The sequence below is a fragment of the Echeneis naucrates genome, chromosome 20 (assembly GCF_900963305.1).
Source record: "Echeneis naucrates chromosome 20, fEcheNa1.1, whole genome shotgun sequence".
Lineage (NCBI taxonomy): Eukaryota > Metazoa > Chordata > Actinopteri > Carangiformes > Echeneidae > Echeneis > Echeneis naucrates.
The window spans coordinates 34282-50584 of record NC_042530.1 but is presented as its reverse complement, the minus strand read 5'-3'; the positions used below and the strand labels follow the sequence as shown (position 1 = coordinate 50584).

Here is a 16303-nt window from a genome sequence, read left to right as displayed (position 1 = left end):
GCGCGTTAGAGTGAGGTGGAGGGTGTTAATCTGTGTGGGCGTGGTCTGAGATGTCAGAGTAAAAACCAATAATCCATCCAAATAACAGACTGGACGAAAGAGACAGAGAGCGACACACAGAGAGAAGAAAACTAAAAGCTTATAAAGCAGTTTATCCTTCATCATCATCCTCATCGTCTTCACATCATCATCATCACCTCCATCTATATCTTCAGCACCAGGCTCAGGCATACCTGTTCAGGTAAATCACTTGTTTACAATGTGAACTCTGTGTGTTGGACTGATGTTAATGTTATCTAATATGTGCATCATCATCATCATCATATCCCAGTGCCCACATTTTCCTCAGCAACTCTTCATCAGACCAATCAAACATCAGCAGGATCTTACTGGTTTCACAGGTCTGAGGAGGAAACCTCCAGGACTTCATCTCATCTGTTCCACCACATCTTTAATCTGCTGCAGGTCTGGACCTGGTTTTATTATGATCTAGAATGGCTCCACACTGACAGGCTCCTTCTGTGTCATGATGATGATAATGATGATGATGACGACACCATATGTAGTAACGTCACATTCATTACGCCAATTAAACCAATTCATTAACTACTTCAGCTATTAAATCATAAATACACTAAATAAAAATATGTTAACGTCTTCCTTTTCCCCTTCTTCCTTCTCTTCCTCCTGGATGTACACTGATGGTGAGTAACACACAGACTTGTGGAAAATATTATAACAAATTATAACAAAAAGATAGTTCGGGTATATAATGAAAATAACTTTCTTCCAGCATTTTTTCCAAACTTAACAAATCATATGCCGTCATATGAATTATCACTGATCTGACTGTGTTATATTTACATTACTGTCAATATCCGAATATGAATCTACAATCATTGACGTTATTATCACTCAAACTGCATTCGGGTGCCCTGATACCGTTTAATAGCTGATTTTTATTTAAATACATTTTTGACATTTGAATGGCGTCAAGAATGAGAATACAACACTAGATTGCGTCCTCTCTGACCAACCAAACATAGAGCACGGTGCAGCGATTCAGCGATCAATCATAAATACCAGGTTGACATAAAAAACTGAAACAAACACAATCGTTAAATACACGAGCCCCACATTGTGCGTCATGACGTCATCGCCTAACCACCGTGTGATCTACGGGATGATGACGTAGTACAATAAAAAAATAAAAACCCTCCGTTACCGGGAGGAAGAAGGCGACCGTCCTGCACGAGGACAGGTAAAGATGATGGTTTCATTTCCAGCGAAAGAGAGAGACAGTTATCGATCATTGATAGATCTGATTATCAGCTTTGTATTAATCACCAGAGAGAGAGATAGAGAGAGAGAGAGAGAGAGAGAGAGAGAGAGAGAGAGAGAGAGAACCATTTCTGCTTCATCATTCTGCAGCTCCTGTGTGTGTATGTGTGTGTGTTGCAGTGGGGTGTTTCCTGCTGCAGGACACAAAGAGTCAAACAAGCGGGACTTTCTGGTGCAGTGACTGTTGAGACGATGAAGATGATGAAGCCTGAAGAAATGATTGAGTGAATGAATGAATGAGTGAATGCCACAAACTAACTAAAGTGAAGTGTGTTCCATCTCAGAGAGAACCATCAGATGAACCAAACTGTTATTAAAATGAAATTACATTTAAAACTGAATTAATGTTAAATTCAATTAGAGGGTGAACAGATACATTAAACAGCACCAACAGTAGAATTAGGCTGGTGGAGAGATCTGCTCTTCATCTGGACTGAACCATGAACCATGGGGTGGGGGGGGGTTCATGGTTCAGTCCCAACCCCCCCCCTCGGCCACATCTGGTCTGCGCCTGTGACCCACATCTTGTACATCGGCGTCCAAACCAGATTACTTTAGATTGTCCTGCACTCTAATCTCTGTCTTTGGCACCACCCATCCTGTCGCCATGGCAACCTTACACCTGACAGCTGGAGGGGTCAGCAAATGGTAACTGTGGGTTACAGCAGAAATTTGAATTGTGTTGTTGGCCTGAATGTGATGGAATGCAGAGACCATGTTCAATCATGGAGCTTTAGCTTTCCTGTTTCTGGCTTTATTTTAATGTTCATTTCCTTCACAGCCAACTACCAAATTTGTACAATCCTGCTCTGATGACTCATCATACCATCGGTGTAATCACTTTCTTTCAGGACATTACCATGACAACAGAGCCAGGTGAGCCACAGGAGGGCCAGCCCAAAGAGGCAGAGTCTTTCCCTGAAGTTGCGGCCCACTCCACACCAAAACAGGTAAAAACTCAACAAAGAACAATCTGCTCACTAATACAAGCAGATTGTTACTCAGGAGCATGAATGGCATCATATCCTGTTCCTCAGTGCAGCGAGGGCGCTCCTGCCCAGAGCCAAGCTCAGACCTCACTGGTCGAGGACTCAACCAGTCACCTGTCATCAAGTAGTCGGATTGCTCGCTCTCCGGCCAGAAACCCGTTAAACTTCAAGACGATGCAGGCAAAGGTGACTCTGCTGGATGGCTCACTCTTCACCTGCACTGTAGAGGTAAGACAGTGGAGATGGGTGAGACAGGTGACATGGGGCAAGGAGAGACGTCATGAGGATGATGACGATGATGATCCTCTAGATGAACTCTATATGGAAGGAACCTTGAAGTAACTTTTTGGATTTGGTGTTTGGTTGGTTTGATGATGATATTGTGTCTCTTTAGAAAAGGGCTCGTGGCCTCCAGCTGTTTGAGAAGGTCTGTGAACACATCAACCTGTTGGAGAGAGACTACTTTGCTCTGTCCTTCAGAGATGCAGACAACAACAAGGTCTGTCTGCTCACTAATCTGTCTGTCTGTTCACCTGTGTATCTGCTCACCTGCCTGATCTTTGACCTTTGGACTTTGTAGAACTGGTTGGATCCAGCGAAGGAGATGAAGAAGCAGGTCAGAGGTCAGTGTGACTGAGGTAGTTGTGGTCAGAAGATTCGGGTTCAGATTCAGGTGTTAAATGATGCCCTGCCCGCTGTCTCTCAGGTGTCCCCTGGAACTTCTCTTTTAATGTGAAGTTCTACCCTCCTGACCCCGCCCAGCTGTCTGAGGACATCACCAGGTCGGATCACTCACCTGTCAATAACAGTTGTTTCATGTTGTGTCATGTTTCATCTCATGCACACTTTAGGAGAAGACGTCTTCCTTTCTGTCTGCAGGTATTTCCTTTGTTTGCAGCTGAGACAGGATATTGTTTCGGGTCGTCTCCCTTGTTCATTCGCAACTCACACTGTTCTCGGATCCTACACTGTCCAGTCAGAGCTTGGCGACTATGACCCTGGTACTGACAGTTACTCTTCTTTACCTTTCTGACACATCATCTGGTATAATGGTTACGGAAGGGTTGAGGGGGGTTGGCAGTCCTCTCTGTTTTGCTCTTCCTGTCTGTCTCTGACTCTTTGTCTGTCTTTCAGATGAGTGTGGTTCAGATTACATAAGTGAACTTTGTTTTGCTCCAAATCAAACCAAAGAAATGGAGGAGAAGATCATGGAGCTGCACAGAACTTACAGGTGCCATATAACAGAGATAAATATATTCGGCATTAAAGCCACAACCAGCAATGAATGGCCCTTGAATCCCCCCTCTTGGGCTCACCTTCTGCCAATCATTTTGGATCTTAAAATGTTTTATCAGTGGTGCAATGCACGCAACCCCCAGTTTATGTCATGTCATAGTTGACAATGTCAGCCATTTAATATCTTGTAGACAGAACATATTTGCGATATAAAGCTGACTTCCTTTGTCCAGTAGGTGGTGCTTTGAATTTGACTTGATTATTGTCTTCAGGTTTGGAACCTGATCATGTGTGGCAAATTTGGGGGCAACTGACAATGTATTCTGGAGTTATGAGGACTTCCTGCTTAATGGCAATACCTTAAAAAGTAAAATGGCCGACTTCCCGTTTGTTAGGTTATTGGATCCTTGAGGCTTTTTTTTTTAAGATGGTGATAAGTCATTTTATGACATACATTTCTATGACCTGTGAAATTAAAATTTTTTGCCACACATGACGCATCCACCAAGTTTTGTGAGTTTCTGTGCATATTTAGGCCATGAAAATGTGAATATGCCTAGATATGAAACATTGAAAATGTAGATAGTAGAATAATAATCTCACACTGTCGAGTGCTTGGGCGGTAATGATCAAACCCAAATACCAGCAGCAGTTATAATGAGAGCTTGTTGTTTTTAGAGGAATGACACCAGCAGAAGCAGAGATGCATTTCCTGGAAAATGTAAAGAAACTTTCCATGTATGGAGTGGACCTTCATCATGCAAAGGTAAAACACACGGTGCTGTGATCATCTTCTATCAACAACCATTATTATCACATTAGTACAGACAAAACCTTTTTCACACCATAAGTGTGAAACCGAAACTATCAAGTTGTTTTTGGACCTACAAGAATACATTTTGGGGTGTAATTTTATTTTGATGAGTGTTACGTACAGATCAGGTCTTTTGATGTGTTGGTTTTACAAGATGGCTCCACTGGGCAAATAAAATATATGGTTGAATGTATGATTTATTTAATGAATTAAGTCATTAATGCTGAACAACTGGAACATAGATGGGTGTTGGGGGCCGACTCTGCTCTGCGACAATTTGATCGATCACCAATACATGAACTGCTTCCTGCCCTTGATCAATTACATTGTGTGTTTGTCTGTATCTATGATTGTGTGTTTGATTTTTCCATTGTGGCTGGTTTTACTGATTTAGTCCCAGTAGCTGAGAGCAACATCTGTTCCCTGGTCTGTGGACCTGATCTGTAGACCTGGTCTGTACCCTGATTGTTGATGGTTCCAACAGAGGAATTTGGAGAAGGATTCTGTGACCTGAGGTGGTGATTTGTGTGTGTGTGTGTGTGTGTGTGTGTGTGTGTGTGTGTGTGTGTGCGTGCACGCAGGACTCGGAGGGCGTGGCTATCATGTTGGGCGTGTGCAGTAGCGGCTTGCTGGTCTACAGGGACAGACTGAGGATTAACAGATTCTCATGGCCGAAGATCCTTAAGATTTCCTACAAAAGGAACAATTTCTACATCAAGATCCGACCTGGAGAGGTGAGGCTGTCCCTGAGGGAGACTTTTCCTGAGGACTGACTGTGGCCATCTGAGGACTGTCACTGTGTGGACAGATGTTACACCAGCTATTCTTCGAAGGACAGGAAGTGACATCAACTGGAGTTGAGCAGAAACCTGAGAGTTTGGGAGTAACTGTGGATGTTTTTGTTCGTAACTGTCTGTGTCTCTGTCTCCAGTTTGACCAGTTCGAGTCCACCATTGGTTTCAAGCTGCTGAACCACAGAGCAGCCAAGAGACTGTGGAAAGTGTGTGTGGAGCATCACTCTTTCTTCAGGTCGGTGGTGTGTTAAAAGTTGTGGTGTGATGTGTTTAAGGTCACTTTTATGACCTGTCTCACCCCTTGCTGCCACTCTACCCCAATCTGCCTGTCTCTTAGGTTGGTGTCTCCAGAGGAACCTCCCAAGAAGTTTCTTTCCCTGGGCTCAAAATTTCGTTACAGTGGTCGGACTCAGATTCAGAGTCGTAGAGCGAGTGCTCAAATTTCCAGACCTGCACCACATTTCCCACGATGCATCAGCAAGAGGAACATACTGAGCCGCAGCCTGGATGGAGGTACAGATTCCAAATAATCCGTGACCCAGCGCCAAAGTTCCCATCCCTGTAGTCTGATTTCTGTTGTGAGTAGCTCTTGCCTAAGTCCCAGCAGTAGTAAGAGTTGTTCGTAGTAATGCTAGTAGTTAGTAGTAGTCATGGTGGTTGTTTGTAGGGGTTGTTAGTAGTAGTAGATGAAGGTGCAGTATTAGGACTGGTCATTGTTATACCTCTGGTAGGCATTCTAGTTGTAATCCATGTATTAGCACGCTGTAGTAACAGAAGTCTAGCTTCGTGATACAGCAGTTATAATTTGTACTTGTTGCTGAATTGTTCCTTTACTTGTTGCTGAGTTTTTGATTGGTCCTCAGGCTCACAGACAACGCCCACACCCTCTCTGATTGGCTCTCCAGCCATCACAGCTTCCCCCCAAGCCAATGGTGGTACCTATGCAGGTAGAGCTCTACCTATTACTGCAGGAGTATTACTACTGGCTCTAGTACTGCAGTAGTATTACTACAGTACTTCTCAGTGATTGGCCACAGCTCCAAATGCATCACTCCTTTTAATTTGCTGAAGAATTCTGTGTTCTGATTGGCTGTGTTTTTTTTTTTTTTTGTTTATTTGTTTGTTTGTTAGTTTTTTTTAAATATATACTGAAGCACACTTGGATTCAGCTTTGTTCTTTTCTGTCCAATCAGTCCACAGGGCTCTGTCTCATATAAGTCCTCAGGTTTACATCCAGTCAGACAAGGATCAAACTGACTTTACTCAAGTTTTCACTTCTTCCTGTCCAGTTTAGCAGTATCACATTTACCTGTAACAATATAAGCCACGCCCACCAAGTGAAACTCCACCTGCTCTGGGTGGAGTTTCAGTGAGTGATGGGGCATGGTTTCAGTTATTAGCTGGGTTGTGTGAAGGCTTGGCACTGCGATAGACTGGCGACCTGTACAGGGTGACCACGCCCTCACCCAATGTGGGCTGGGATTGGCTCCAGCAACCCCACAACCTGGAAACTGACAAGAGGTAGAGGATGAGTGAGTGTGTGTGAAGGCTTTTAGTCTGAATCATCTCAATATGTATCAGAAGTACCTGTGAAGTCTAACAGGATAAAGTAACAATGGTTCAGCCTCTTAACCTGTTGGAGTCCAGAGTTAAGTCCTGTGCTGAGTCCTGAGGACAGTTTAAATGTGGGTCAGTCTGATACATAATGCGTCATTAAAGATCAAATTATATTTAATATCAAATCAAATCAGATTTATTTGTATAGCGCCAAATCATAACAAAGTTATGGCACTTTACATATAGGACAGGTCTAGACCAAACTCTTTATAAAATTATTTAAAGAGACCCAACAGATCCCCCGATGAGCAAGCACTTGGCAACAGTGGCAAGGAAAAACTTCCTTTAAGAGGCAGAAACCTCGAGCAGAACCAGGCTCAGGGGGGGGCGGCCATCTGCCTCGACCAGTTGGGTTAATATAACCCAAAGCCTTTTTCTGCTGATATACATTTGTGTTTATTGAAATATGACAATATGTCACTGGAGTGGTAGCTAAGCTAAGCTCAAGTAGACGTATTGTAATGACAGGCCGTGAGGCCCAAAGTTTCTAGGACCCACAAGGCAGAGCCTGAGGCAGGAGTTTTCAGAAAAAAACTGTAATTTTAATAGCAAAATGTAATCCAACAAAGGTAAAATAAAAATCACTGCACAGGGCAGGGGCAGGAAAAGGTACCAAATAAAAAACCACTGCAAAGCAGGGAAAAGAGTCTAAACTGTTCAGATAACTAACAAAAAACTACTGCAGGGAGGTGGGGAAAAAACAAAGGCAGAACACCAACAACAACAACAACAAAAAAAAAATCACTGAGAGCAGGAGACTAACTTGGAGCACTGGTAGCAAGGGGAAGAAAGGGAAAGCCAGAAGGTCATGACGAGAACACAGGAGCAGGCAAGGCAAGAAGGCAAAGCAACAATCTGGCAGGGAAAAAGAAGACAAGGGTCAGGTGCAGGGCTTGAGGAAAACGAGGAGGTGATTACACAGAAGGACACACATGTGTTAGGAAGCAACAAGAGACAAGACAGGAAGTGCTACAAAATAAAACAGGGAACACTACAGACAGAAACTGAGGGATCCTACGTGTGACCCTGAATTGGTAACAAAGTGGGCTACGTACTGAGTCAGGAGGAAACAGCCAGGAAAGGAGGGAGGGATGATTCCATTCAATCGTTAATAGATGGAGATTAGTTTAGTTTGGAAAGTCCATGAAATATGGTTGAAGCAGCCAAAAGAAAGTGGACAGCTGGTTGAAATAGCTTATTGTCAGTTAGAAAGAGTGTTCTGTAATTACCCGGTGCTTCTGTTTTAATGGACCTCTGGAGTAAATGATCTTTGACTTGCTTAGAAAGGCAGGCCTTATGTAACTTTAAAAGTATTACAGGACTGTTGAAAGAGCCACATCCATTTTCTGTCTGTTAGCGAAACCCTGATCATTTTGCCACTGTTCCCTAATATGCCATAGGTTGGCATTGTAAATACCCCCCAACCAATGGATATAAATGATTCACACTGTCATGTAACAATGTGACCTTTAACAGCAGAACAAATATAATGGAATTACATGCAAAATGAAAAAGTCCATTATTTGAGGGTTCCAGTAAAAACATATTCTTCATCCATCTAGATTCTTTGGATAGGTGTACAAAGCTGACCAAAGTGTTCAGAATGTGCAGGTCCTTGATGGCCTTCATAAACCCTCATACCAAGTCTAGTGATGAGGGTTGGACATTGAATTAACACCCATTTTTACCTGGAGTCATGTGACTCTAACAGCTGTCACATGGCAGACAGGTGGAAAAACTATTCAGTGAAGACTACTGTCCAGGTGACAATAAGCTTCCAGATGTTGAGCAGCTTGAAGATCCATCTGTGAACCAGAAGAAAGCACTACAGCTTAATTTTTTAGCTTGTTAGCTTTGCTTGTGTCCAGGATAGGAAGTTTGATGTTGTATAATAGATCACGGCTTTGTGATTCTGAATGCTGATTTGCTGATGCCCAAAGCTGCTGTGCATGCCCTCTGAGCTCTGATTGGCTATGTGTGCCGTTGCCTTGGCAACGAGCTGTGAATCATGCTTTGCTTCTAAGAAACATGGGGATTGGCTGACAGCATCACAACAATTGCTGTGGTTATTGCTGATGCAGCTGGTTCATGGTTTCTATGGTTACTGGCTCTGTAGATGCCAATACTGGCAACACTGTGATGACATCACAGCATGTGTGTGTGTGTGTGTCATAGATATGGGCTCGGGACTGTATGCAGCATCCAAAGCCATCGCTGTCAGCGACCTCATCTCCACCATAACTCCTGAGAGAAGGATTGAGCAGAGGAGGGAACAGCCAGGTAAAGAAACAACTAATCAGTGGGCATTATGAATCAACCTAAAAAGAAATCACAGTCACCTCTTTTTGTGTCGTTGTGTCCTCTCCTCCTATCAACCACCTCAAAGAGGAGGAGGTGCTGGTGGTGGAGGAGGGGATGGATGTTGACAAAGGGGAGGAGCAGCAGCAGGTGGAGGAGGAGGAGGACGAGGAGAAGAGACTGACAGAGGTTTCTCAGCAGAGTACGCCCACTCCTCAGAAAGTGGACACCAAGGTAATAAACACCCCCCCCCACCAGAGCATTTCCACTAGTTCTTTTAGAACTAGTTGGATCGTAATGCGTGTGTTCAGCTCAGTTGTGTGTGATTTCAGACGGAGTTGACTGACACAGCTGTGGACGGAGAACTGACACCTACTGAGGTAAAACTGAGGACATTTTCCACCTCATGTCGGTACAGTCAGAGCACTGACCTGTCTCCCTGTCTCTCTGTTTTTATCTGTCTTTTGATCTCTCTGACTGTCTGTCGCTCTAACAGTCTGATCAGGATGAAGATTTGAGAACTCAGGTAAATCTTAATTCAGTCTGCATGATGTTCTGTCCTCATAGAGTTACTCATGTCCTCCTTGCTTTCTCTCCTCTCTTCTCCTCTCTCACTTGTCCACCTGTGTTTGTCCTGCTTTTTCGCCTGTCTCCACCCATTGTTTTGCTTCTGTGTTCTCAGGAGACACTGGGGAGTCCAGAGGAGGAGCAGAAACCTCAGAGCACCATCAGCATTTTGAGACGGTCCTTCTTGGAGTCAGGAGGAGATGGAGGAGTAACAGAGTGGGACAAACGCCTAGCGTCTTCACCCCTACGCCGGGTTGATGAGTCCCCCATGATTGAACCTCTAGAACCAGATGAGGTGAGAACAGGGACAGAGCTGGGTCCAGGGCCCTGCTCCATTTTCAGATATCCCTTGTGTCCCTGTCCGGGCTCCAGAAGTTGTGTCCTTTGAAGCCCAAAATATCTCAAGACTCATTGCACCCTTTCTGTCTGTTCTCCCTTTCCACCTGTCTGCCATCCTCCATCCCTTTCCCTTTCTACCCTGCCATCACTCAGCCCTCTGTCTCGCACCCCCTATCCCTCTGCCTGTCTCCTTGATTCCTTCCCTCATTGGCTCCTGGTGGCTTGTGATTTCATATTGAGCAGGTATAACCAGGTGAAGAGGTAGTAGGGTAACTCTTCAGAAGGTTCAGTCACATTATGTTTCTGTTCAACAGAATTACCTGGCAGCCTGTCCTGACACAGGAACTGACGTTGGTAGTTCAGTGTATAAATAATAAAAACTGGTAGCTCAATTCAAACAATCTGCTTAGTTGATAGGCATTATACAATGAGTGCAATGCATTTCTATGATAACAAATTACTTTTCACAAACCTGTATCACTTCATGACTGAAAAGTAGCATAGAAAGTAAAACAAGCAGGCTAGTTAGAGGTTATAAGCATAATAAAGAAATATATAAAAGTCAGCACAGTGAAACTGACCAGCTGCAGATCTAGACTTGGATCTGTAACTGGACCTGAATATCAAACATTGAATTTCAGGCTTGGTTTACTGAGAATGTAAAGTGACCGGACCTTCACAGACTTCATTTTTCCACCTGTCAGCTCAGTGGCTAATCAGTCAGTCTGTGTGTGTTTGATATTGCTTACCTGTGCGCTCCAGGAGGGTGTGGGCAAAACAAACCAAGCCTCCCCTCAACCGATCAGAGAGAAGAGCTACACTGTGGGGCGGAGCTACGACACAACTTCGGGCAGGATTGTCACCATGACGAACAAGGATGATAATTTTCAAATTACCAAGACAAGAACTGAGATCGACAGACAGAGTCGAGTCATCCCATTGTCCACTGCTGATGACATCACAGAGGGACCGCTGATGATGATTCGTGAGGTGAAGACACCAACTTTCCCATATGAGGCATCTCATAACTTCTGTGGAGCAGGTGCCAGATTTCTGGATCTACAAGGGGGCGGAGCTTCTGTGACATCATCCCCCAGCCCCCTCCTTGGTCCTAAATTACCTGTGGATGAGCTCAGCCCAGACATCGACCCTGGCAGGAAGTCGCCCTCCGTGGCTAGAGTGGTATGCTGATTGGCAACCACATTGACCCCACTGCAACACGTTAACCCCTGCAGCACTGAAACAGGAAGCACTGGCTCTTCTGAGTCTGTTCAAACTTAACACCTCAGCTCCAAGAACCAGCAGAAACCTGAAGGACTAGGTGTAGACCAAGTCTGATAATTATGTCCACTGTACAGGACTTGGGAAAAATTCCGAGGTAGTTTTAGTCCATTTGTCCATTTGCAAGTGAGAACGTGAAACTTTTGGAAACTACAATCACGATAGTTCAACTTAGTACCTAGACCTACAGAGAGTCCAGTGAGTCCTGCAGGCACTGGTATGGAGCTGCAGTGTTCAGTTTAAACTCTCAGCTTCTCCCTTCATCCTCTTTTAAATACCATTTTGTTTCTTTTCTCTTGGATCAAAATGGTGAAATGTAAGAAGCAGCTTTTACTGGTTTAGTTACTCTGTTCAGTAGTTTTTTCTTTGGCAACTGATTGGTTATATTTTGCTGCTTTTGTGAGTCTGAACCACAGAGAGCTCCTCTGTAGGTCGGGTTCTCTGCATGCCAGTCAGGGCTCAAACCATCATTGTCAGCGTAAACCACCTCAGACTAATGACCCACTAAACCTCCAACTCTTAATCTGTAATTTAGTAGCTTTGTTCCATAATCACTTGTCTGTGTGTGTTTGCATATTTGTCTTATTTCCCGGTCAGGTTCTCTGTTTACCATCATACGTAAACAGTGTAAAATGCTACACGACACAAAAAAAGAAAGAATACAACAAAACACGGCATAGGCGTTATTAGCTGTCGCATGCTGTAAATCAATTCAAATAAAATTTATTCATACGGTGCCAAATCATAACAGAGTTGCATCAAAGCTCTTAACACAGAGAGCAGGTCCAGCACGTCTTTATGGAGGGTGTAAATAGACCAAAAACACAAAATGGCTAGCAGACAAAATGATTAGTAATTATAAATGTCAAGTTATGTTTGTTTTAGCTTCAATGCTTGCCTGAACTTGAGTAGGCACAGATGACAAAAGAGGATGTAAATCAACTCCACACAATGTCTTTATTACTTCCAAACATGTGCCTTAGGTTGAAAACCTTGAAAACAAAACAAAACAAACAAACGAAAAAAAAAACCAAACAAACAAACAAAAAAAACTATGATACACTAAATTCAACCAACAAAACCGTAGTATGATGAACGCAAAACCATTGTAACTCAATTATATTTATAAGCCTTCAAATGTAATACTATTTACTATCTTTAATTTTTACTCAGATTTTAATGTTCTTAAATATATATATTTAGAAAATTCATACAATAAAATAAATTTGCTCAGGTTTTAGCACTAATATCAACTTAATAACAATCATGCTCTTTTAAATAAGATTTAATTTCTAAATGTCTGATATTAAACCTTTATTTCTTACTTTTGACTTTTTAAACAAACTCAATCAAAAAATACTGATCATACATTTAATTAATAATAATTAATCATTTCAAATAAATAAATGCATAAGTTTAAACTAAACCAACCACAGGCAATCAATAAACTGAGATTAGACTAAGAAACTCCTAAATTTACACATCAAACGCAGATGCCACATAAATTAACCAAATAATGTTGATTAAACCAAAGTAACATACCAGCAGCATCCCTGTGGTCAACTGGGCATAGAGGTCTCCTGCACTCCTCCCTGCAGCAGCAGCCTCATGTAGCTCACAAAGAGGTCACCTGCTTACCTGGCTTAAATCACTTCACCTCTCTTCCTCTACCTACAGGATCTCTACCTCACTGCTCATTACTGCCCTCTCTTGCTTCTCTACATACAACCTAAACAATTGGATATAATAATAAACAGTAACAATAAACATATAACTAATGAATTGCCCCTTCAGGCCACACACCCCTGCATGGCTGCAGCCTAACTGTGGGATTCTGCTGATTCTGCTGTGTTACTATTGTCCATCATTATGTGTCTGTGTGTACAGCCTAAACCTACATTTGATGAAATGTCTCCTGAACTGACGGCTCTGCTGAAGTCGGCCAGAGAACAAAAAACTTTCAGAGAACACAACCTGCTGAAGGTGCCTTTCTGTCTCTCTATCTGTCTACCTATCTGTCTGTTTGTCTACCTGTCTCACACCTGGCGTAATTTTTTTAAATCTTCAATTCCTGTTTCAGACTTCAGAGAAGGTGGAAACAGTCTTCTTGATGACGGAGTCACATGACCAGGACCTGCAAAATGCTGACCAGCCTCAGGTAGCAGCAAGTGTTGTGGGCCTGCCCTCTCACCTGGGGGTTGATGTGACATGTGCTGCCGATGACACAGAGGGATGGAACAGCGATGAGAACAGTAACAATGCGAACATTGCTAGTCAGTCTATTAGCCCAGCAGATGAAGTCAGTGATGATGAGCCTAGCGGCCAGGCGAGTGATGACGATGCCAGTGAGAATAGTGAAGATGCTATTAGTGTATTAGCACAGGCAGCAGTAGAGGAGGCCATGGAGGCCGCAGTCAGACAGGCCCAGTGTCCAGATGTTAATGAAGAGAATCTGGATAGCATCAATGCTAAATTGGCAGTAAACTACAGTAACCTGGAGCCAAACAACAGCCCCAACACCAAGCCCCAAGGTGGGCTGTTCGAATGTTACCCTGTTGACGAGGACCCCGATGACTCAGGCGACGACAGAGGCGGGTGGCGCTTCAGGGAAAACCCCCGCCATCTGACTTTACCCCACTTACCCTGTACAACCAGTAAGAAGTGCCCGTCAAATGATGAAGATGAAGAATCAAAACCTCTGCAAGAGGTAACACCTGACACTAATATCTGTGTCGTCAACCAGTGACTCCTGCCCAATAACACTTCCCTCAGTGAAACCAGTAAAACCTGCCCTAGTGACACCTTCCCCATAGAAATCTGCCCCCCATTCACCCCAGTGACACTGCTTGGACAGCATGTGCTTCATTTCTAGCTGCTGCTGACATAAAAAACACTGTTATGTTCAGCTGTTTGGATGTTGTGTCTCTGGTGAGAACAGGATTCTGTTGAAGTTTTTGAGAATGTATTTTCTTCTCCTGATTTTTCAGGAGGTTCCAGTGATGAGGAAGACTCTCACATATGAAGCTCCAGGGGTGAGAATGACCTCTTCTATTGATAATTTGTGAGATGGGGGGGACTTCTTTCACCATACATATGTGTACTGAAACATCCACTGCTTCAGTCTGATCAACAATATAGATCGGTTCTGCTCCAAGTCTGTTCATGGTTTGTTTCATGTTTCAGAGCCGACTGAACACTGAGGCTTCAGCCGGTCTGCTGCTGAGTTCCCAGACCTTCACTGCGGAGACCGCCAACACAACCACCACCACGCACATTACCAAGGTAACACTACAGCACAGTGTTGACCTCTGTGAAAGTTTTCTGTCAAACATGAACCCTTGTTATCCTCCTCAGACGGTGAAAGGAGGAATCTCAGAGACCAGAATCGAGAAAAGAATTGTGATTTCTGGAGACACAGATATCGACCACGACCAGGTAACAGTCTGCAGGCACTGAGCACTTCAGGTTCACGCCTGACTTGTTTTAGCGTCAGAATGAGTTTCAGCTGGTCGGTGACATGTCATGAGCAGCTTGAGGGGTCCCTGATCAAGGACAGTTGGATGTCCACATTGTGGTCAGGTGGATTCCAACAGTGAGACCAAAGAGGCTGTGGCAAAGCCCAATTTGTCAAAGCATAATAATAGTCTCTGTTAAATGGCCTTTCAAAAGAAGAGGAGAGAAGTAACGTGGGACAGACCTAGGTCCGCATTGACCCGGGACATTTCTGGTCATTGTGCCTGTCTGTCCCGGTGCAATGTGGACCCAAACCTGGACCAGTACCATTTCTGACCACCCTGTCTCTTTTGAAGGCTCTGGCAGCGGCACTCAGTGAGGCACGGCGGCAGCATCCTGAGCTGTCCGTCACACGAGTTGTCGTCCATAAAGAAACTGAAGTCTCTCCTGATCATGTGGTTGATTAGTGACATCACAGGTAACAGGAAGTGTCAGGGACCCGCCCCTACAGGCAGTCTGAACCCGGAGTCCACTGGATGCGGAACGGCTCCGTCCTCCGCCGTTCGTCAACACTCACCGGATCCGTCTGTTTCGGGAGTAGAGAGGACTCACGAGATCTCGCGAATTCACGAATAATCGCGCGATATACCCGGTTGTAGTTTCTATAAAGAGAACCACAAAACCATTAAAAAAGTTTGTGTCCATCCAGAGGACATTTATTGGACCAAATTAGTAATTTATCATCCGCTCCAATTACTCCTGCTTTATGGGTGTCTTTATAAAAACGATGTGGCGGGTTATTGATTATTCTGATTATTCTACAGAATCAGCATCTCTTGGTCCATGGTGTCAACGGGGTGAAATGACGCCTGAAAACCTCTGACCTGTTGACTTCAGGTCTGTCTCCGCCCATTATGACGTCATCAATGTGTTAAATACAATCCGCCGTGAAAACGGGGTATATCATTTTGAAGATACACCGGATGTTTTATTTTGTGTCCGTGTGCGATTTTCCGTTCCGCGCGACCTGCTCCGGCAAAATTAGAAGATCTGCTGCGGAGGGCTCCCGGTTACCAGTGCTGGAAGCAAACACACTGATTGGAATTGAAACGTATCGGCTCCGCCGCCGTTCCGCATCCGGTGGAAATAGGGGGTGACTCGTTGGTGCATGTTTGCATGTTTTTGCTTGTGTCAACAACCAACAGTTGAATCAAAGACAGGGCTCAGATCTGATTTGCTGGAAAGATAACACAGGAAGAGAGGGAGTGTCCTGATTGAATACATGCCCTGTATCATGTGACCCTCAACAGTTAGCGAAACAGCTGTTGTCTCAATGATCAGTTTGATCTGGATCAGATGATGATGATGATGACCGTATTCAAATCAGCTGAGCAATGATAGATCAATGAAGATGATCAGGATCAGGTCAGATTTCAAAACCCCTGACTACAAAATCCGTAAAAATTTTACAGTGGTGACATGAAAATGCTAAGCTATACTAACACCCTGGATGTGGCTTTGAAGCTTCTTGTATTGTATTTATGCTAACATGCTAATTCTCATGGGCATGCAGT

The 16303-nt window shown here is 43.9% G+C and overlaps 1 protein-coding gene across 1 annotated transcript; it reads left to right on the top strand.

The window, feature by feature from the left end:
- Window positions 1-2201: 2201 nt before the first annotated feature.
- On the top strand, window positions 2202-15196 carry epb41l3a (erythrocyte membrane protein band 4.1-like 3a). Its single transcript, XM_029529635.1, has 23 exons — window positions 2202-2291; window positions 2379-2558; window positions 2725-2829; window positions 2911-2953; window positions 3037-3112; window positions 3210-3331; window positions 3465-3561; window positions 4245-4332; window positions 4962-5114; window positions 5312-5409; window positions 5512-5687; window positions 8967-9071; window positions 9178-9323; window positions 9422-9469; window positions 9586-9615; window positions 9772-9951; window positions 10758-11177; window positions 13164-13259; window positions 13357-13434; window positions 14264-14308; window positions 14460-14558; window positions 14631-14711; window positions 15086-15196. Exons 1-23 carry the CDS (start codon window positions 2202-2204, stop codon window positions 15194-15196), a joined length of 2667 nt encoding a protein of 888 aa, XP_029385495.1.
- Window positions 15197-16303: the final 1107 nt, after the last annotated feature.